The sequence below is a fragment of the Halichoeres trimaculatus genome, unplaced genomic scaffold (genome assembly GCF_033239565.1).
Source record: "Halichoeres trimaculatus isolate MK-OKI-2021-1 unplaced genomic scaffold, fHalTri1.1 fHalTri1_scaffold_10, whole genome shotgun sequence".
Taxonomy (NCBI): Eukaryota; Metazoa; Chordata; class Actinopteri; order Labriformes; family Labridae; genus Halichoeres; species Halichoeres trimaculatus.
In genome coordinates this window covers 17,069,345-17,092,700 of record NW_027437187.1, presented here as the reverse complement: position 1 = coordinate 17,092,700, position 23,356 = coordinate 17,069,345, and the positions used below count along the sequence as shown (strand labels likewise).

Sequence of the window (23,356 nt, the reverse complement as noted above, 5' to 3'; positions counted from 1 at the left end):
CATGATCTTAAGTGCTATGTAAGTTTTATTTATTTGTATAACACTTTACACAGCTAAAGCTCACAAAGTGCGGTATGTATTCATGGAAAGTGCCCAGTCTTGTCAAAGATAACTTTGCAAGAGCAAACAATTAGTTTCAGTGCCTTCAGGAGCAACAATTAGGACTTCAGCCTTCTAAGTATTAAGCCGAGGGAAGTTGTTACTTAACTAGTCATTGATTGTAAACAGTCGTGCAGTATGTTCAGCTCGTCAGTACCATCCGGATTACAGGAGTTATACAACTGAATGTTATCAGTGCACACATGTTAAGAGATGCCATTAAACCTACTGGTAAAGGTTCCAGGGAGGTTGAATAGAAAGGGGAAACAGAAATGGACCTAGTACTGATCCTTGAAGCACAACACATGATAAAGGGACTGACTCATAGGCGAGGGCCAGCAGCAACAGAGAAATTTCTACCTGTAAGACAAACCAGTCAAGAGGGCTGCCGGAAATACCTATGTGGTCATGGAGCCTGTTCAGCGAGATCTGATAGTCAACTATATCAAGAGCTACGCTAAGGTCGAGCAGAGGAATCGCTGAATGCCTTTGTCGGAGGCCATCATGATGTCATTAGACACTCTAAGAAGTGCTGTCTCTGTGGAGTGCATCTGACGGTAACCTGATTGAAATTTGTCAAAAATGTTATGTCTAAACATCATTGTTGATCCGGGGGATGGGGTTGACGGAAACCAAGGGAGCATTTTTGTCTAAAATAACTCAGCAATGTGAGTCAAAAGACTGAAGTATGAGCATTTTCCATGCCCCTCATCAATGGAAGTAGCTCTGAGCGCTCGTTATGAGCAGGTGCAAATTTTTTGGCTGAGAGATCACTCAACATACTTGAGGATACGACAGTATAATCAGTGCTGGGAGAATACTCAAAGAGGATGCAATAGTGATCAGTTACAAGCAGGTCATTAGAGCCAGTGATGTCCAGGTTTAGTCGATATGTAAAAACCAAGCCTAGGGTGTTGCCCTTGATATGAGTCAGGTCACTATAAAAAGAGTTTGCATGCCAAACCTTAGTCACTAGGAGTTGAAACGAGGTGTAAGCTTTCGAGCTCACCCTGTGGCAGGAGAAACAGTCCTTGTACACCACAGCAAGCCCTCCCCCACAGCCTGTGGACCTTGGGGCACAAATGTAAGAGCAGCCTCGTATATAAATATGTATTCTTCATTTTTTTTCCGGGTCCCTGTGAGAAACACAATATGTAGTTCTTTGGACAGGAACAATTGTTCAATATGAATGATTTGTTCCCCACAGAGTGGGTATTTAGCAATGCCAGCTTAATCGACCCCAAATCAACTGGGGCAGTAGTAGGTACAGGTGGTATTGGGCATGGAAACTGATTCCAATTAAAGTATGTCTAGCTGGAATCATATTGAGTGAGTTTATAATTAGAGCATAGAGAGAAAGGTATGTCCAATCTATTTGTCACTCTTGGAGGGATGCTCTCGGGAGTAGTCAGACTGCTGTGCGGGTGGGAGGAGCTACACCGAGTCAGGTGAAACAGGAATGGATCATAAACCTAACGCTCAAGGCTAAGAGGCATGACCCTTTCAAGTTTGGATGCTAACCATCTCTTTTGAAAAGTGTAGGTCTGTTTAGAAACTCAGCGAAGTTTTCCACAAGGGGATACTCTTGTGCATGCAAAAGGTTTTCCTGCTATATATGTACTTGATGGAGATGACTGAATTTAATAACCCCCAAAACACGGGGAGGGAAGTAGACCATAAACAACCACCTGCTTTCCAGTGTCCAGCAGAGGTTCAACAAAGCTTATAAAATCCTCTGATTGCTGTTTTTCAATCTCATTTACACCTGCCTCAATGACCAAGATGGAGACAGTGCGGAACTGATCACTCAGGAGCAGTGCTGCTGATTTAATGTCATTAACATAGGCACCTGGGTGACAGAAAGTCTTGCCACCAGGCACTGTCACATGTCTGACCAACGATGTGCCGATCACAAGCGTGTTGCATATGGGAGAGCGTAACTGACCTGTTCGGTAAAGGGATGAGCAGTGCAGCAAGCTCTGAACCCCGCAGACTTAGTGGCTAAGAAAAACCAAATGCCTATAGTCCGTACTCTGGTGCTTAATGTAGTCATGCTTAAGATTTAAGTGATGTGAAGTTTAAGATGGGAAAAAAAAATAAACAGCACCAAACAGTCCAACAAAGTAGCAGTAATCCACAGGAGAGTAGTAGCTTAGGCGAAAGCACGTAAAAACAGTGATACCCAAAAAGGTTAGCCTTGTGATACAATATTTGGAAGCAATGCTGTGGCCACAGTTCAGGATGTGCATTTTAGAAAGGCTGGAAAAGAGTGTATGTGTAGAATCATTGCATAAGAAACAAGAATAAATTGATCAGTGAGTCTATTTTTCAAGTAAAGCAGCTTTTAACATGTGACTAACCTTCAACTTCGTATAATTGTTTTAATCAAAGTTTTCTGTGAATTCCTCTCTCTCTCATTTCCCCCTATTCTTCTTCTTTTTTCTTTTTTTCTTTTTTTGCTTTCTTTTTTTTTTTTTTTTTCCCCAAATCCTAAAAGTTAAACATACTACATGAACCAATATGCTTCATAAGTCAAAACCGCCCTGCAAGATCCATGTAGAATGTTACACTTTTCAGGCTGGAGGTGCACTGAAGAGTTCCATGTGATAACAGGGTTTCTTGTGTGAATAGATGCTTGGTTCCTGTCCTAATCAACTCAAGCCTGAGGTTTAGATTACTTTTGCAATATTGAGAAAACAGGCTGAAGATAAAGCCTTGCCCATCCATCTTATTACATATCTATTGCTTTCAACATTAATAGGCTTAACCCAGTATAATCCAGATTTTTCATCTCTGCCTCCTAAAACATGCAAATCCTGTTTTTGAAAGAAGAAACAACCAGGGTGAAGTGAGGATCTTGTAAACAAGAAGTGCATTTGAATTTCTGAAAATGTAAAAAACACTTGCTGCTGCACTTGTAGTGGAGAATGGACTCCACTACCATCAGAGATGTTTTAAGCTGCTTTCAGTCAACTTATCAATGTTTGATAAAGCAAACGGTTGATAATGACACCTGCTTAAACAGCAGCCTTTACAAAAAAAGGTACCCCTCCAAGTTGTCCTCTCACTATTTAAGAGTTGTGAAGAGTTAATTCATTAAACAAACAAATCACAATGATCCATCCTGTGGCAGAAGCAAGTCCTGCATTTTGTTTGCCCTGAGGGTGATAGATTGTTCCCCAGATCCTGAGAATATCAGATACACCAGTTAGCTTGTTGATTTTTCTGAGAGCTAGGTGGAGCTCCACTTTGAACTGGGACAGTGGGGTCACTTTTTAAATATTATGCATGTCCCTTTAATCTAATGATGTTATCTCCATATTGAGACATTCAGGTGGGATTGGTTTAATTTTAAAACAGGAGATGATCAAGAAAACAACAACAACAAAAAAAAAACAGGGGTTGATTGATAGTTGGCCTGACTGATTATTTGGGGTTATCTCTAGTGTTTTATTCTACCAGTAGCCGAAAAATCAGTATTGGTCAACCTTCAGCCTGTTACAGTCCGTTTGCACCAAGTGATTATTTAAATTTATTTATTTAGATTTAGATTTTTTAGATTTATTAAATTCTGTTCTTTTTAGTGCGGCACGCTTTTTGTGGCATTTCCATTGACTAATCCCGGGATAGGTCCCCAAATTACCAACCCATACCGTTCACTTTTTGGGACCCTTGTGTTGTGTAGCCAGACTGATCCGTTTTGGACTGCTTGGTGGAAACAATGCTTTAGTTGGAATTTATTCTTGATTTGACATCTGTGGAAAAAAAAAGAGAGAAAAAATGTTTTTTTTTTTTTTTTTTTTTTTTTTTTTTGTGTGTGTTTTGTTTTTTTCAACTACAATGGTTGACCATTGTGAAAATATTCTAACATACACTAAACTGCCCTCCCTGATTGCTGTTTTTCTCCAACACTTAAAAATCCATCTGATGCAAGGAGAGATGGGGGAATGAACATAGCAGCACCAAGGTTACTTGTAGAACAACATGACAAGAAGATGGTGTGATGTATGTCTTATTTTATCTGCATATCTTTATTATTACAAAAACCATTAATGCTGCTCATATTGTTGCAATAGCTGATTACAAACAATTACTAATTGGCTCATTACAGTCAGTGGTAAGCTACTCTAAGCAATGCTGCTCTTATATATATATATATATATATATATATATATATATATATATATATATATATACACACACACACACACACACACACACACACACACACACATGTGTTGATCGTAAAGGAAAGCTTAAGCCTTGAAAAATATTCTATTGTTTTAAACATCAGAAAGTGGTTTCATACGTTCCTTTTTTTGCTATATAACATGATGCAGTCAGTTTTAATCTCAACACTTTGTGAATTGAATATTAATGAACAGAAAGGTGAAAATTCACTGAAATAATGCATGATTATTCCCAGTTTATGTGGGAGGCAGACACTGTGCCAATAGGTTTGGCTATACAAGCAGTGTTGTGCTTCATTACAGATTTATGTACTTTTCTCTGTAAAAAAGAAAAAGAAAATCACATTTACCAGCACATTACATCGGTAGCCAAGCTCATCTATACTGCTAAGCCAATTCCCCAAGTTGGAAGCAGTAATGTGTGGCAGGGATGCATGATTAATGCAGCAACATTTATTGATTTGGGTTCAAGCAGGAGGGCGGTAATAATGCAGACTGCTTTTGCCTGATTAAGTTTTGAATTAAAGAGAATTTGTTCTTGAGTGTTCATTGCTGATTAATAAACTGACTGAATATTGTTTTGATAACAGTCTCAGACATGAGTAAGGATGGTGCAGTCAAGGGTTGCAGTCTGTAATCACATTGGAAACTGTGAAAATGGTGTAACCCAAGGGTCTTTCATCAATGAGTTGATCTCTTGTAACATGCCTGGATTGTACAATTCATGGGTCATAACAAACACAGTCCAATAAAGCCTTGATCCTTCCAACATCAAACTTGTGGTGCAGAAAATTTGTAGCTAAATGAAAGTGGGAATATAAAAGGACAAAAGCACGGCTGTAATGATCAGGAGCTTTAGTTCCTAAGGAATTTGGTAAATGGGAGAACTTGGTCTGGTTTGACAGCATGGATGAATATTTGAGACCAAACCTTTGAACAGTAAGTTATACTGGTAGAATTTAACTTTGAGCTCAACTCTATGGCTGATGTTTTTGGTGTGAGCTTGTCACTTAAACAACTTGATGATTTTCATACTGCAGTGCTGAAGTCAGACTTACTGTGACTGGATACTGTGTAAAGGTTAATCTAACTAACAAATAAAATAAATAAAATAAAATAAAGTCACCTTTAGTACAACACAGGGAAAAGAAAACTAAAGCATAATCCTTTATTTAATAAAAATCAAAAACAAAACAAAACAAACAAACAAAAAACAAAACAAAACATGAAATACAAGTCTGACTACACTAGTCTCCACCTTGTGATATTTTACATAATTATCCAGCATACAGTGTAAGCTGCTACACCCTGAGAAATGTGTATTTGTTAACTACCTTTAGATTGTAGCTTTACCATTTACACACAGCAAGAGTAGAAATGGCTACCAAATTTGGTACTTTTATAGGTACCAACCATAGATTGTAAAAAAATAGATTTCACCTTGCGTATGGTGTGACGTGTATTCTACAAAGTATTTATGAACAAGCCTTTAATTAGTATTATAGCACCTGCAAAAGAGACCCTGAGACTTAATCCATGTTTTGATGTTATCCGTTCATTTTACCACTCAATACCAGCTACTCTCGGCCACCACAACAAAAAAGGAACATTTGGCTCTCTGATTCTAATTCAAGGGTGTCCTACAACCCTCTCAGAAAAAAAAACACAACACACAGACAGTGGTTGCTGAACTCCTGATCACTGCTGATATGTTTACTGAGCCTAGTTCTTCTCAAACACAAAATAACTCATCTTGACAGCACCATTCCCATTATCCACTCTGTTACGGTATCAACGTGAAAATTTAAGTTGAGAGAAATTATAAAACAGGAGTTCAGTGGAAGAGGGTGTTAAAAAAACTGGAGATGCCCATAGAAAATGGGAACGTTGGCAGGTATGACATATTCATGTAAGTCAAATGGTATGTTTTGGTACCTAAACGCATCCCATGTGAGGGAGTGGAAGTGTAGGTAATTTTCCACACTAGTCATGAATACTGCATTGCAAGTTTATCTATTGGAAAATAAATATGTTAAGTTGAAAAACTTTGAGATTTTATGATTAAACAAATTAATATTTATTACCACATAAACACACACAAGTACAGGAAACTGGCACTGATGAGTACTAATACCTATTATCAGGCCCTGGGCATTGGAACTGTATCATTTCAAAGGTGAATGGTACCCATCCCTAATTTAGGGATACATTGCTGACAGGGATGAGTCACATGTTCCAAATTTCTGATCCAGTCAGGATCTTTTTTAAAAGGTCCAAGCATTACTCTATTTTCAATTTAATGTGAAAATGAAGGCACCTTCGTATTTTTCATTCATGTTTTCCTTTAGTTCTGACCAGTTGAGTCTCCTTCTGAGCTCTACTACAGGCCATAAATAGAAAGGCCTATTTTCACCCACATTACACAGTAGAAATGACAGCTCTTTGCTGACTTCAAAGCCTTTAAAACCTTAAAATAGGAGTTACGGGAGGATGCTGAGAAAGGGCACATTTATTGCTGGACTGCTGCTGAGAATCATCTTTTATTCTACATGAAAGTTTGATTAATATTCCATATATTTGTGTGTGTGTGTGTGTGTGTGTGTGTGTGTGTGTGTGTGTGTGTGTGTGTGTGTGAGAGAGAGTGTGTGTGTGTGTGTGTGTGTGTGTGTGTGTGTGTGTGTGTGTGTGTTGTGAGTTGAGTAAAGTATGTCACCAAGCTAAACATTTATGAACAGCAAGTGTAATTTCTGCTCGTGAAACAGCACTTATGCTATCATTTAATAAAGTAGCTGAATCCTGCATTTGCTGTCTATGTGAGGTGAAGACTTTCAGAAAGAAGGTTTTTTGTTGTTTTTTTTTTTAATCAGGGCCTCAGTTTGGGATAATGTTTAACGAACCAGAAATAATAAGAGCCAGTAGCTCCTCAGGCAGCTTTTACATCAGTGCCTGCTTAGGTCATTACTTCCTGACTCTCAGGACAAGACTGAGAAGGAAACAACTGGCTGGCTGCATTGTCAACACTGAAGTGACCGGAACAAGACTCCTAGACTTCCCGTTACTTCTTTTTGATATAGAATAGAATAGAATAGAATAGAATAGAATAGAAAATACTTTATTTATCCCCGAGGGGAAATTCAGGAGTCACCGCAGCATTTAAGAAAACAAAAGTAAGAAAGAGTATAGAAAGTGCAAAAAGGTCCATGAGAAATTAGATGACGACATCCTGTCCACCACTCGTCCACCACTCTCCAGCCCAGCCAGTCTCCACCTCCACAGGGTCCAGGACTGAGCCTCCCCAGCAGTCTGTTCAGTCTCTGTCTCCTGGATCCTGTCTGCTCACAGCAGGCGAAGCTCCTCCGATGTGTCGCGGCGTCCGATGTCAGCTCCGTCAGCCACGTCCGTGAACAGCATGATGCCGCTGGATTAGCACAGCTAGCTCGTCCATCCCCCGGAGCTAGATCCCACGTTCCCAACAACGATGGATGGAAGGACAGGTCCACTTCGTCACCTCCCAGCTCACATCCGAGAACCAGCACGTCGTCCTCACCTCCTCCTCCTCAGCTCGAGGGAAATCATCAGGCCCTACACTAGTTAGCATTGACATGCTACAGGCTGCTAACAGCTAATTTCGCATGTAAACAATGCAGCCATGGTTACATGTAGGATCTTCAGACAAACAGAGGAGCAAAAGTAGTAAAAAAATACCGCCGAAGTCACAAAAAGTTTGGTGTCCGTGACCGACAATGAACCATACAAAGTGATGATCCACTCCAAATACAAAGATTACGAAAAAGAGACGAAAAAATTACAATTGCTATTCAGGATTAAAAACAGCTGTCAAGAGGTGTTGACCAATCAGAATCGTGTATTCAAAACAGCCTGATGATAACACTTAAACCAAAGGTTGGAGAGTTAGGTGCATGGACAGAATATATTGTGAGTGCTGGATGCAATATTAAAAGACCACCTGGCAATAATAAATAATTGAATTAGTAGTATTCAATCGCAAAATGAGATCTGAGTTCTGACAAATCATTTTTTATCCATTTACTTCCTGGATACTTGCCATCCAGTCCATTATCACTGCTGAAAGCACGTTTAAGGTCATTTTGACTCTCATACTTGCTCATTCCTGGATAAACATATCAGGGATATGCTCCTTTTTCAGTTTGATTGTTGATAAATAATGTTAATGATGTGAAAGGGTTGCACTCGTGTGTATAGATGACTTTAATCTTGCAGGACCCCTTCAGGAGTCATTTTTTTTTCTCTTTGGCTTTATTGTCCTATACACTGCAGTTTATACAAACATAAGCAGTTTATGATTGGGAATGATATATTGTATTTCTGCAAGAAAAATCACCTGCTGCAAAAGCATACATTGCATTAATAAGAGCAGTTTGAGGTTTATGTCAGTTTAATTTCATACCTTTGGGGGTGCAAAAGCCTTTGATCTGGACATTTATCATCCCAATACATTTTGCTCCTGCACTGAGCCTTAGATTAATGAATTGGCACAGCGAGAAGGTTTTTACCCCTTAAGACCTGACCTTCAAATGTGTGCTTTCCATTTGCAGCTGTCTCACTGTTCTACACCAGCATGTGGAGAATAAAAGAGCTTTATTTTATTGCTTCACACATTTTATTTCACATTCGTAGATGTTGACCATGTCCTGACAAACTAATGCACAAATATAGTGTTTTTTGACTACAGGAACTTTCCCTGGGAACTGAGGAAAAATCAGCTTTTGAGGAACTATTTGCTTTTAATCCCCAGGAACTAGGGTCTTAATTTCAGTTCTAGGGTACTTGAGCTATGCCTTGAAATAGCCCTGCCTTGGGGAAGTACTTTCCAGAGGTCCGGGAACTACGGGGGACAGGCCTACTTGCAGGATGTTTCTGATAGACCCACAGTATTGATTTTATCACTCCCACTGTCCTCATTAACATCACACACAGCTGTGATTCACTTGAGTTTAAGTTGGGTCTTCATTGTCTTCATTTCGATCCTAAATAACTGATTATAATCAAACTGAGCTTTAGTGTTAGCTTTTCCTGAGCAGCTAAATAAAAAAAAAAAAAAAAAAAAAAAACAAGCTGGAGATAGACTGGATGAAGTTAGAGCTCACAAACAGAATGTTTGAAACCAAGCCCAGATTACGCTGGATTGGTTTAGTCCCCTTGTCCAGGTTAGGTCTGGATTGGGTCTGGTCTAGACATCTGGATTTGGTCTAGGCTGGAGCAAGAAGAAATAGTCCAAATTCACGCTGATTGTAGCTGTTCCCTAAATCTTTTGTTACATATGTGACGGGTGTTTCTTCCTACAACAAAGACAATCAAAACCTTCTTCACAATGAAAATGCAGAAATTCAGTGGCCACAGGAACCAGATAGTTCCTGGAAGCTGGTTAAACGATATCATCATAGCACCTGATAGATCACATCTACAGAGTACTCTTCTTTTTTTGCTTGACAGATTTTTCTATCCGTTATGTGAGAAAAACAATCATGTAGCATAGCATCGTGCTTCCTCATGAGGTTTAGCCAAAATGATGGCAATTAGATAGTAAAGTGCAGTAAAAATACACACACTATATGTTTTGTCAAACAAAAGCAAAACCTTCATTATTGCAGCTTTCACATCATTGGTTTGGTTTTCAGGCTCACAGATGTATTGCTGTGTGTCACTTTCACATCTTGCATCAACATGACTCATCTCAAAGAAGAAAAACAGGTCATGTATCTGACCTGTCAAGCATCAAACTGCACACAGTTAAAGTTGGGAGTATGCCTCTGAATACAATGCAGCATTTAGCAGCCAAGGGGCAGGATATTTCTGTAAGTCAGTTGTATTACCTTGGCAGAGTATAATAAAAAGATTGACTGTCTATCTCCCAGTGGCCAGGGAATAAATAGAAAAAAAAACACCTTTGTCAACTTTCAAATGGGACTAAATATGTTATTTGACGGTCTTCAGCACATACCATAGCAAAAAACCCAGTCTAACTGCATGGCCTTGCACTGACAATAAGCTCTCACAGCATCCTATCACTCAGTGTGTATCGTTATGCACACATTTTCAAAAGCCTTTAAGTTGAATTCATGGGGCTTGAATTATTCAACACTACAAAATGGTCATCAGTGTTGGTGCACATTACTCAAAAGATTTGCATGACTAATAAATCCAGTTTTTACAGTCACATGGGGTAACCTAGATTCCATTTACATTAAAATGAGGACATGATGTTAAAAACATGACTGTGTATGTGGTTGGAAATTTGTCTTTTAAGGGGATGAGTAACAGAAAACAAATTAAAGTGTTTTTGTTTTTGTTTTTTAAATAACACCATTACAATTTTGACTGTGGAGTGTAAGTGAGGTGAAAAGAGTGTAAATTACACTGTGCATGCATGAATACATACATAAATTATCAATTACTAATGATGGCAAACTGTTGTGAATGCTGAAGTGTTGCTAGTACTCTATAGTAAGTCCAGGAGCATACCCAGATCACAGAAAACAGCATCTCTCCAAGCCATACACACACACGTACATGTATCTTCATGCTCTTTGCAACATTTATATGATTTTAGTAGTAGCATAGCATGTCTGTTCCTGGTTCAGATATTATTTTGGGCCCTCCTAGTTGCCCTTGACAGAAGCACTCAGGGGCATTTGCTCACAAAAACACACAACCACTCCAAACAATTTATGTCACAGAGTAGACTCACAGCACAACTCCCATCCAAACCAGCCAATGATCAGGACCACGGACAGCAGCCACTGAGCGACATTTTTCTAGGCTAATGTAACAGCCTGTCACAGCACAGCCCGAGCCCTTTGGAGCACAGAACATCTGAAACACGTGGGACAACAAGAAGCTGGCTCTGTTGACAAACATGAAGGAAATAGTTGGAAGAAAGGCCAGGAGCTGTCATATATCACACACAGATATTGGATTAAAGCTTGACAAATTTGGTCAAAACAAAAAAGTAGGCTTTTCCCAACATACATAACTGCACTGCTATAAATTTAAATTTCATCCAAGTCAATCACATTGAAAAACCTGCACTGACCAATCAGAAATTCTTGCAGACCTTGCAGTCAGCAGTCAGCAGAGTCAGTGACAATACTGTTTAAGTGCAATTTTTTAGATCTGCTGCCCCTGTCCCACCCTCCCTACTTAACATATTTTTTTTATCAGTTTGAGCTATAACCCTGAGCTATGATCAGGGTTAAGCTTTAATTAAGCTTGTAAAACTCGTGCAAATAACCAGTTGTCTGATTCTTTTTTCCTTTTCTTTCATCTTGCAACTCCAAACTTGAACGAAAAATTAAGCTTGCAAGTTATCATGCAACTTGAAGACACAAGCATAAGAGGAAAACAACCAGGATAAGAACAGCTTCTTTTATCTGAAACACAGAAGTACAGAAGCCCCAGCTCTTCTTTCCATTACTGTACTGATATCTAAGAAGAGCTGGGATGATGTCCTGCTTTATTCCAAGATCTTGCAAACAGTAATCGATCAAATGTGTCTCCAGGGGTTCCATTCAGGCCCACAAACAAAAATAAATTTTTCTATCATGCAATCTGTGGCTGGGTTTGTCCGTCTGTTGTGTCTGCAACGACCAAAAACTGACAAAAATGAAGAATACTTCTCAGTAAATTGTGATCACGAGTCAGATAAGGGGAAAACAACAGTAGTGAATAGACAGTTAATATTCACATAGGCTCATATGCAGTTACACCATGGAAACCATTGCATTTAGGAGAAAATGTCTTTTAAATAGCTGCCAGCTACAGTGACTACTATGCGCCGGAGGGTTAAAGTTGCTCCTCTAGCCAGGGATAATTTGCCGTTATGATCAATACACAATCTCTCATTTGACCTTGGTCTAATGATGACAGATGCCAACAATTATCACTGGCCATCAAAGGAATGTGCATGTAATGTGTGCATTGTGCTGGCTGCCTGGTATTGATAGAAGCATTTGAATTAATAGGAAATTCCATTATTTTTTGTTTAGCACATTGTAGTAATTTACATGTATGTGCAAAAAGCTCAAAATTTGGTTGTAGTCACTGTTTTTCAGCATTTCAAATTCACTTTAGATTGGAATGATCCTTGATTTCCACCCGGCATACTTAATTCGAGGTCATGGTGTGAATAGAATTTTCAAAGATTGATCATTTTTTCTAGACTTCCTTGATTTTGTTCACTATCCACTTAACAGAAACAGATGGTTTCTATTTTAATGTATTGACAATTTCCCTCCAGGAATGACCAATTTATTCTCATGACCTTCCTTTAAAAAAAAGAGAGAAGAAAGAAAAACATTACTTTTCATGCTCTGATGTCTAATTTGCATGACTCCAAACCTGTTTTGTCACATCAACAGTTTTAATGTTCACCAACCTGTTTTTAGATATCCAATTTTCTTGGCTTTTGCACAGCTTGCACTCACCAAGTAAAATAAATCATGCAAAATTTGTATTTGCTTTTACCTGAAAATGGATTTTATGATCCCATTCATATTCCAAACATAATCCTGCAACCTCTATTTGTTGACAAGCTATTTACGTCTTTGCAAGTTTTCAAAACTGTGAAGGTTAAATTAACAATAAAAAACAGCCCTGACACCTTGATCAAAGTGTACTTCAAAATGATCTGACACATGATAAAATCTTATTGTTAATTGTTTTGTTTTGGGTCAGCTTTAGCTTCAAAAATTTGAAGGGACTTTTTGGTCCTACTTAAATAAAACTGATAAGAAAAGGGGTTAGAGTGCATGTCTCATAGAATAGTTGTACAAAAACTAAGTTTTCCAGGAATTTCGTTTCTTCATACCAGGTCACAGAGGTGGCCATTGAGGCACTGCGAGGCTGTTTGTGGTGTACACACAACTCTGTTGTGCAATAAAGACAGAGGAAAGTTGCTGTTCACTCTATTTGTTGTGTGCAACTGGTAACCTACCATCACTATGTCACTAGTGTGATAAGTTATTCCATCATAAGTTATTGTGGACCATCCAACCAACTTTTTTTTATAAATCACTTTAAAAAAACTACAACTGTGAACAAAAAGTTGTACAGATGGGGAAAATAAAAAGATAAAAAGATATTAGAAAAAAAAGACACACATAAAAGAAAACATATTAAACACAATTAAAAACAAACAAGATCAGACAAAAAAAGTCATAGGTTAGTCGTAGTCATCAGGTTAAAAGCCAAGGGATGACAATAGGTTTTAACATGTTCAAGGGCAAATCATTCGACAATTGAAGAGCAGCATCAGAGAAGGCCCTGTCTTCTCTGAGATTCTTCCTGGACCTCAGCATCTGCAGGAGCAGCTGGGTGGCCGACCTGAGGGACCGCGAGGATGAGTAGGGGTGAAGAAGCTCAGAGAGGTAAGGCGGTACAAGATCATTTAAACATTTAATAACAAACGTATGACTTTTAAAATCAATTACAAAAGTCACAGGCAGCCAGTGAAGTGAAGCCAGTTCTGGGCTGATGTGCTCTCTTTTATGACTACCAGTTAAAAGTCATGCAGCAGCATTCTAAACCAGCTGCAACGAGGGAGCAGGGACTGACTCACTCCAGCATAGAGCACGATACAGTAATCCAAAGGGGATGAAGTAAAAGCATGGACAACTGTCTTAAAGTGCTACCTGGATAGAAAAGATTTGACTTTCGCTGACTGGCTTAACTGATAAAAGCAAGACTTGATGACTGTTTTAATCTGGTCCAATTTTAAAACACTGTCTAACTTAAAACTCGGAATGGCAACAGTTGTTTTGAAATAAACTGTCAAGGGTCCAAGATCATCAGAGGTGGAATCACAGGGGCCACTTGGTCCAAAGACTTTATTTTCCTTTCACTAAAGTATAGAAAGCAGAAAGGTCTGTGAGTCTCCGTTTGCACAATTAGGCATGAACCAGTTACCCTCCCAAAAAAATTTCAGGTTTCATCACCATCCAAATGTTAAATATTTCAGAATTTTTATTTTGGCTCCTCCAAAATGTTTCAGCTTTATAGTATAAATGTGGCTTGTATTTACTGCTTAAGCCTCACTGGACATAAAAACAGTTTTATGTGATTTGAAATACTTTGGACATTGTCAAAATTACAAAGCGCCTGGAAAATGTGATAAGTTCTTGAAAAAAGATTAAAAAATAAAATAAAATAAAATAAAAATAAAGAATCCTACAAAGTGGCTTTAATGGTCTTTTTAAAGTCAATTTTAAATCTTTTTTTTTTTTTGTCTTTTTAGAGGAGCATGAAGTAAAGACTGTTCTTTTAAAGCATAATCCACCGTAGTAATCCTGGGATTCATAATGAGACAAAGAAAAGATATACCACCCGCAAACTGCTAATCACCTGATTAGTAAAAGCTGTGTCTTGTAGCTCCCTCACTGGGACCACCGCATTGATTTTCACAGCTATAGAGCTTACATACAGCTGTGCATTTCCATACCACCCAAAGATCTCCACCCTGTGTGGTTCAACATATTGATCTCATCAACTTGTGAATGTCAAGGAAGTCATGTCAGCTGAACTGAGGTGAGATGCATGTTGTTTTCATTGCTTCACGGTTCAGACAGCTGTCAATCAGAAATTACACAAGTAGATTAATTTATGAGGTTTAATGACGTAAGACAGCATCAGTTATCTAAACGTTCATCAGTTGTCTTGTGAAATTTCCCCAACTGCAGAATTTGGACTTCTTCTGCATGCCTTTAACAAATAAAAATAAAATAAGAGCCTTAGGTGTATAAATATGATGCCACAAATGTGTTATCCCCATAGCTGTGCAATCACACCCACATAACTTTATAGGTCTCACTTTGAAACTCTTTATATGTTACATTGTGCCCTTAATTATGGAGAGTAATCATTCAAAGGTACAGTTACTTTCACGGTCTGGTTCAAATTAAAGACCGACCTGACAGGGGTACTGTATTTCCTAGAGCAGTGATGTAAAGGGACAAAGTAAAAGTACTATGTTACAGTCCTCAAGTTTTGGGAGGATCTATACTTTACTTGTGTTTCAATATTCATTGCAACTTTCACTTTTACTTTGCTACATTAAAAAGAAAAAGATGTTACTTTTACTCTACTACTTTTACATTGTCACCGTCGTAACCACAGTGACCGATAGGAGTCAGCCGATTTGCAAAAGTATCAACATGAAAGCAAACGCAACAATGCAAATGCAAACACCACAGTTAGAAGGCAAAAGCCACGACACAATGGAAGTCTGGCCACAACAGAAGTTGAGAGGACAGTTTTCCTAAAGGACACAGAAAAGTTGTGGAAATTAGTTAATGATTGTTTTCTTTTATAACTTAAGCTATGATAACTATAGCTCTAATGCTTACGTAAATAAATAAAGAAATATAAGTACTTTGAAGAATATCATGACGTGACACCCCTACAAGGCTGTATCTATTATGGTTTAGGTGAATCATTTACTTAGTTTTACAACTTTTCTGTGTCCATTTGGTTATCTAACCTCTTTTAAGTTCTGTTGTGGCTATACCGTTGTGTTGTGGCGTTTGTATTTGTATTGTTGCTTTTGCATTTGTGTTGTGGCTTTTGCATTTGTGTTGTGGCTTTTGAAAATCATCCGACACCCACCAGCCACCATACATAACTCACTACAAAATAAAATGTGAACACACCTCTCTCATCATGTATGGATTATCAGGACTATTTGTTCTCGTGCAATAACTGGCACCCTCATATCAAGCTGAGACTCATCCCAGTGAGACTACACACAGCCTGGAAACATTTCTCAGTGTCTACAGCATGATGGAGCAACCTCGTCCACTGCCGGTAGTAGAGATACCGCCACATACCACCACCCGCTAGTTTTGCTTCAGAAGAAGACAGACACTTGTTGGCATATCTAAAAAGCATTTTTGCGTTTGTTGGGATTAAATGTTCATCCTATAGGTGTGTCTGTAGTGCCTCCTGTGTTTGCTGAAAAACAAGGAAATATTGGCGTTCCAAAACTCACCGTCAAACCTAAAAAAAAAAAAGGGATCAAGAGGAGTAGGAGTGAGAGAGGGAGGAAGCAAGAGGCAGAGGAGGGATAGAGGGAGGGTGCAGGGGGTTGAGGCAATTAATGTTAATAAAATTTGAAAGAAACAACTATTTTTTAGCTGTTTTATTTCTTTGTACTTTTACTTGTGATACTCAAGTACTTTTAATTTAAGCTACTTTAAGACTTTTACTCAAGGGATTTCACTTTTTGGGAAGTATATTTTATGTGAAATGTTTTTACTTTTACTCAAGTATGACTTGAAAATACTTTATACACTTCTGTTCTAGAGCAAACAACATCAACAGAAAATCAAAACTTAAGTCTTGGGTGATTTTTTCTTTTTTTTTTACGCTTGAGAGGAAAAAAATAGTTTTTTACTAGTAAAGAAATAAAGCTAGAGTTTCAGCTTTAAATTAAAGAAAATGACATGTTTGTTCAACTAGTTTGCTGTAAACTAAACTGCTCAATGAAGGTCTCTGAATGTGATACTGACTGTGATATTTTTGTGAATTTCTGTTTCCATCCACCACCATTTTTGTGTTAGTTTTTCATGAACATGTTTTCCATTCCATTTATATTTTTCCTGGATGGTGTTATGAATATATTTTTTTTTCTTTGATTAAATGAATTAAAAAGACAGTGATACAGAGCTGCAACAGGATGGTGAAAATGTTAAAGAAAGGGTTTCCAAGCATGGCTAATTCTTGGCATGCTAAACAGGGTTAGTCATTGCATCCTGGTATCACAGTTTCCACGGGAACACAGACACAGAGCACTGCAGCAGCTGACGGCGCCTCCAGTGATCGCCCACACAGAACAAGGCCCGACCATTATAACAGTGTTTTGTGTTCATGTGTGCATATGTGTACGTAAAATAGGAACAGAGGGGGGACAGTGGGAGTTAGTGTCAGAGTTTACATGGCTGGTTACCCACACTAGGTGGTTACTTGGTTGAACACACGGTGAGAATACCCTCAGGACAAGCTCTGGTAGAGAGGAAAGGATGATGACAGATGCTGTGTCTGTTATTCTCTAACAGACAAGTCCAGGTTATGTGGCAGAATCTGCTGTCTGACACAGAGAGTTTTAAAGTCCTGGGATTTCAAAAAAGTTGTCACCCTGCAGGCAGCTTAGCCAGGTTTGTTATCGTTTCATCTATGAATAACTGTTATGCAGTGTTTAAACCCAACCTATTGTCTGCAATCTTACAAAGAAATGGTCTCCAGAAGCCACAGCTAACTTCGAGGGGCTTCGTGTTATGCTTTAAAGCTAACCTGGGAGAAATCAAGACCAGTTTTGACCTTTTGATTGCAAATCAATGTATGTTTTCCTTCATGGTTTTATAGCCACTTAGTGGTTTAAGCCTTAAAATTAAGGGATACTTTTTAATGTTCTTATGTTGAACCATTTAAACATACTGTATTTAAAAGAAACATTGACAAATCCCTTTCTTTGCATTCAAAATTGTGTCAATGGTATTTAAGGGTTAGAGGATTTCTCAAAGCATCCTTTTGTCAATGGAACCACTCAACCTCTGTAGTACAAAGAGGATTACATTTCAGATTTCCTTTACAAATCCTTCATTGTCATTTGGCATGGCATCTGTTCCTGCAGATTTCTTTTTCTTCGGTGACTTCCTTTTGCTTATGTGACAACACAATTTAGTGGATTTTACGAGTTTGGATCTTTTACATTTGATTGAGTTTTGTTTACAGGAAACATTTCCTGTTCTATTTGAAATTAACTTCAGTTAGGATGTCTTCCTGCAGATTTTTTTCTGCTGTGTTTTCTAGAGGACGATGTTTCATTGTTTTGACAAAGCCCATTTAAAAGGTACAACACAGTTCAGCGGGATTCAAGATTAAAATAGTTTATTGTCATGCAGAGTAAAGAAACATGTTTTCCCTGTACAATGATATTCTTTCTTTGCTAAAAAAAAGGAAGGATAATAATAACATGATAAAACAAATAATGTACAACAGTTTTAAAAAAGAAAGAAAAACTAGGGCAGTGGACAGGGCCAACAATAAATATTAGAAACAGATGGACAATATTAAAATAAAAATGACAATGTATACAAATATATAAAAAGACCAGAGCATTAGGCAGTTGAAGGCAGACAAAAGTGCACATAGAATTTTAAACTGTGTATATAAATAAAAGTAATATGTCCAAAACTTTGAATGCTATTGTGCAAACTAAGCATGAGGTAGTTTGATTGTCACACTCCCATGTTGACTGGCACTGGGAAAGATTTTTGAGTCTGGAGGTCTTGCATTTCACACTCCTGTACCTCTAACCTGAGGGTAGGAGTGTGAATAGTCCATGTTGAAGGGTGGGTGGGGTCTTTGAGTATGGAGGCAGCTCTCCTGTAGGCTCTATGGTGGTAGATGCTCTGAAGAAAGGGCAGTGGAGTCTTAGTGATCCTCTCCTCACCACTCTCCGCAGGCATCTGAGGTCCACAGCTGTAGTGCTGCTGAACCACACACAGAGATACAGCTGGTCAAGACATTCTTGATGGTGCAGCTGTAGAAGTTGCTGAGGGTCTTGGGGGTCATTCCAAACTTCCTCAGCCTCCACAGGAAGTACAGCCACTGTTGAGCCTTCTTGAGAAGCTGTGTAGTGTTAAGTGTCCAGGTGAGGTCCTCACACGCAGATCTTTGAAGCTGCTCACACACCCCACCTCAGGCACCTGGATGAACAGGGGCTGATGAGGTCTCCTCTCCTTCCTCATATCTGCTATCATCTCCCTTGCCTTGTTTGTGTTTAGGGTGAGGTTGTTGCCCTCACACCTTGATACCAGACTGGCCACCTCCCTCCTTTAGGCCACTTCATGTTTGCCAGTGATACGTCCTAGCACTGGGGTGTCATCTGCAAACTTCAGGAGGATGTTTTTTGTGTGTGAGGCGACAGTCGTGGGTGAACAGGGTGTAGAGGAAGCAGCTGAGGAAACATACAAAATGGATTTATTTTTACAAATGTTATGTATGACGAGTCTATCTTTTTAAATATCTGGATAAGAATGATTCAAATTCAATAAATAAAATATGTTGTATCAACTTACAATCGGTATCACATTGCTTAAAATCTATTTAAAATTAATTACCACAATATTTCTATGTTGAATCTATTTAATAACCTGCCTGTTTATTGCAAGCATTTACTGGAGGTTAGTAGATAAATTGTCATACACAAGATAATTGCAGGGCATCATTTATCTGTGCATATTGGTTAACACATGTATTAGTATTTCAATTGGATGTCTTCTGTAAAATCAGAAGATACAACTGAGACACATTTTGCTATAATTCTGCATGTTGCAGGTGAGATCAGAGGCAGGTGTATTGCAGTATAACAAGGTCTCAAATCTACTGCGTCCCCTCCTCACTCACAGTGACAACTGTTAAGTTAAAATTCAGAGACGCATTCTGGGTAACACTTGAAAGCTGTGACTTTATTAAACAGCTAGGAGGGGCTAAGGTGTGTAGAAAATTAGGAAACAAAGTGCAGTAACTCTAGCTTTTACTCACCCCTCAGAACAGAACAAGTTTGCCTCTGAATCAAGTACCAGTAAACTTGTTAGGTGACTCGCAGTAATGCAAAACAATGTTCGACTGCTGGAGCAGCATAGATGTAACTGTTGTCACCAATCTTACCGGTTGTTACATTTTAACTTGAGCATGTGGCAGTTTACAAAAAAAAGCAGACGTCAACTTCTGAGTGGCACAAATGCCTTGGGTGGAAGTGCACAGTGATTGAAACCAAAGAGTTCCTATTGAGTAGCATTTGTTTCTTCTTCTTTTTTTTTTTTTTACATTGTTGACTTTACGTATGAAATTATTAAACTTTACTCACTGATTTTTAGTTGATGTTATTAAAAATAAATAAATAAATAAATAAATAAGTAAATAAATAAATAATATTAAATAATTGCACACAGCCATTTTTTAATGCACAAGTTACAAGAATGCATTTTCCGAGCATTAATTTAGTCTAGTCATACTTTTAAGAGTGTGGCTGGGGTCCTGTGGTTATTCTATAATCAGCTGAACCAGGTTCCATGCTTCTAATAGGAAAAAAGCATATTCCTCACGTTTTGAATCACACAGAGCTCATGTAGCTAACAGCCTTTGCTGTGAAGTTCTGAAATTTGCATGCTCTATTTTTGCAAGCATGAACTCACTAACCACACACAGTGAAGGCAGTCTAAATAGCCATCACACCATAAATAACCCAACACGCACTTTCTTTAAGTGACTTTAAGAGCAGCTTAAAGTGGAGCCCACCTGCTTACAGTGACACCTCTCCTCTTCTTTTATGTGATGCTCCCTCCTGTCCCAGTCACACTACAGCTAAGGAACCTCTATATCTGCATCAGTCTTTCCCTGGTAAAATAAGCTTGGAAAGATAGGAAATAAGCAGCTCTTCTCCCCCTTGGGAGGTTACTGTCTCAGCATTATGTGGGAGAGCTCAGTATATAGGGATGGTATATATACGTCATCAGACTACAATACAGAGTGTGCTTAGCATCAGCAAAAGCATATCATTTGAACCTGTCAAAAGTGAACTGACTCACTTTTCAACATCAACTGGCTTAAAGCTTCATGTTTTGCCAAGGTTTTTAGTCAGCAGTTAGTCACTGAGTCACTGACTGCTTCCCAGGTACCATTTATACATCTGTCTGACATGCTTATAATAACTTGGGGCCACATTCTGTCTTCCATATTTTCATGGCACAGTCTCATCCAATGTTTGCTAGGTACTGCATATTCTTATCTTCTTATGAACAACAATTTAATCTCTATGGAACTCTCAGGTGTAATCTGCATTGACTTTGCAGCCTTATTCTGCCAAATGCACCAATGGTGACAATTTACCATATTTCCCCCACACTTCAACCAGACTGCTATTCATAGGTTAGATGCGATCATGAGTGCTGCTGGTCAAGCATCACACTACAATCTAAGCCACTTTAAACATCAAAGTATTGTGTCTATGCAGTTACCCATCAATAAATAAACAAATACATAATCCATTTGTTTCTTTCCTTTGTGGTAAATTATCTGAGCTGAAAAGTCTCCTAATACCTTGTGTTGAGACTACCAATCAGTCAGAGGCTGTGTATCAAACCACCAGTTAAAGGTTTCATTACAAATGTGAGTGATAGAAAGTTTTTACATTGTGGCAGTAATGCTCTTATCTCTTCTGAGTGATTACAATAGCATCACAGCTCCTAAAATAACAGTTTATCTCCAAAGATTAATGTATAATGTTCTTTATTATATAAAACCCATATGCATAGTCCAAAATAAGTGATCTCTGGGTCGTTTTTTCCCCTAATTGATGCATTTATTGGACCACAGCAATCACATAGAGAGCTTTATAGAAAAGGGTAAAGCGCTGCCCAAGAAACAGAGCAGCCTCCATGGCTCGGAGAGGCGTCTTCTGTTAACACTTCACTGACAGCTGATGGTGTGCTGATGCTCAAAAGGGGCCTTGAGAAAGGCATTTTGTCCCAAGGGTAGTGGTTTCAATGGGGGATACATATTTTGCCAATGTAGCAGCAATCATTTAAAACTCCCATAAAACCTTTTGGATCTTTCTTTTTTTTTTTTTTTTTTTTAATAAAATTACATTACAGTAACACTTGTAGTCTAGTTGGAAACAAATGGAATAAACTCATTGACTTATTCTAAACTTTTTGTTTTTGCCTGTGACATACTTTCCCTCCACAGCTCTCTACGTTAACGCAAATATTATACTCATAAGAAAAAAAAACCTTAACACACAAACAGCACACTGGCATTAGGCACCCATTAATTTACCCGAGCCTGAGGAGCAGAATAAATAAGAAAATGAGGAGTTTAATTGCGCATTAGTGAGGAGCCAGTGGAACAAGCTCTGGGCTGTGTTCTGAATAAGGAACTATTATAAAAACTAACCTGTCACACACTTGAAAGAGCAGACCAGTTCACATACATACATACATTGTAGCTTTTTAGCCTCAAGGAACAGAACACATATTGTTTATTTTTAGCCAAATAAAATGTGGAGTGAAGGTAAAAGGGTTGCCAAAGCTCACCTTTTTTTTGTTGAAATAGCTTTATAAAAGCAAACATTTCATGACATTTTTGACTGTCTTGTTGCCGTTGTGGGATACAGATCACATATTTGACACCAACTCTGACAAATGAAAACATGGATGGAATAGTGTATCATCAAAGAACTGTTCATTATTCATTTGCAATGTGAACCAAATACATTTTTCACAGTTCTTTTTTTTTCAATTAGCAATTTAATAACAGTTGTCAGCCAACACATCCAACAACAGGTGCAATTCACACTTCATTTACACTTTCTACCATGCAGAAATTCCCCCCATCACTTTGGTTATTGTATTAATGTTAAACAGCTCTTTATCCCCACGTCGCACTGACATTTATATATTTATATCCACTTTGATTGATGCTTAGTGCGTCAGTTTTACTCCCATTGGATGCATCTAATCAAAGCCCTCTGTTGTGAAAACAAAAGCAAAACTTAATTTCAGCCTCTCTTGTCTTTCTCACACACTTACACACCCACAGAAATGCAAAGTAGAAAGCGCTGACAATATTGGTGATGCTGAGAAAATACATGGTTGATGGGCTGCGGGGATTCAGGCAGGGGATGTGATGGATTGGCGTCTTGTTTGATTGATGTGTTACCTGAATAGTAGCTCGCCTGACGTTGAGATTGTGTCGTAGTCACTCAGGTGTGGGGAGTATATTTATACAAAACAAGCTGGGACACATTTGAGACATTAATAATAAGCATATAATAAGCTGAAACATCGCAATCTTGATACTGGTTGGCCTGATCACTTTTGGGTTTGCTTGTAGCCTGTACTCCATCACATGCATTAGAAAACATAATGATCAAAACTTACTTCATTTTGCTAATTACCTACTGGAACATTAGCTCATGAATGCTAATGATGGTGAAGTTCATTATGAAGTGCAATCATCCTGTTTATCTT

At 38.4% G+C, this 23,356-nt stretch overlaps 1 protein-coding gene across 1 annotated transcript in view; it reads left to right on the top strand.

Annotated features, from left to right (window-relative positions):
• The window catches only part of LOC141796221 (uncharacterized), a 56,368-nt gene extending 42,692 nt beyond the window's left edge, over positions 1-13,676 (top strand). The window contains exon 7 of the mRNA XM_074677208.1: positions 13,574-13,676. Within this exon, the coding sequence (XP_074533309.1) occupies positions 13,574-13,676 (103 nt within the window). The remainder of the gene's footprint in view (positions 1-13,573) is intronic.
• Positions 13,677-23,356: the final 9,680 nt, after the last annotated feature.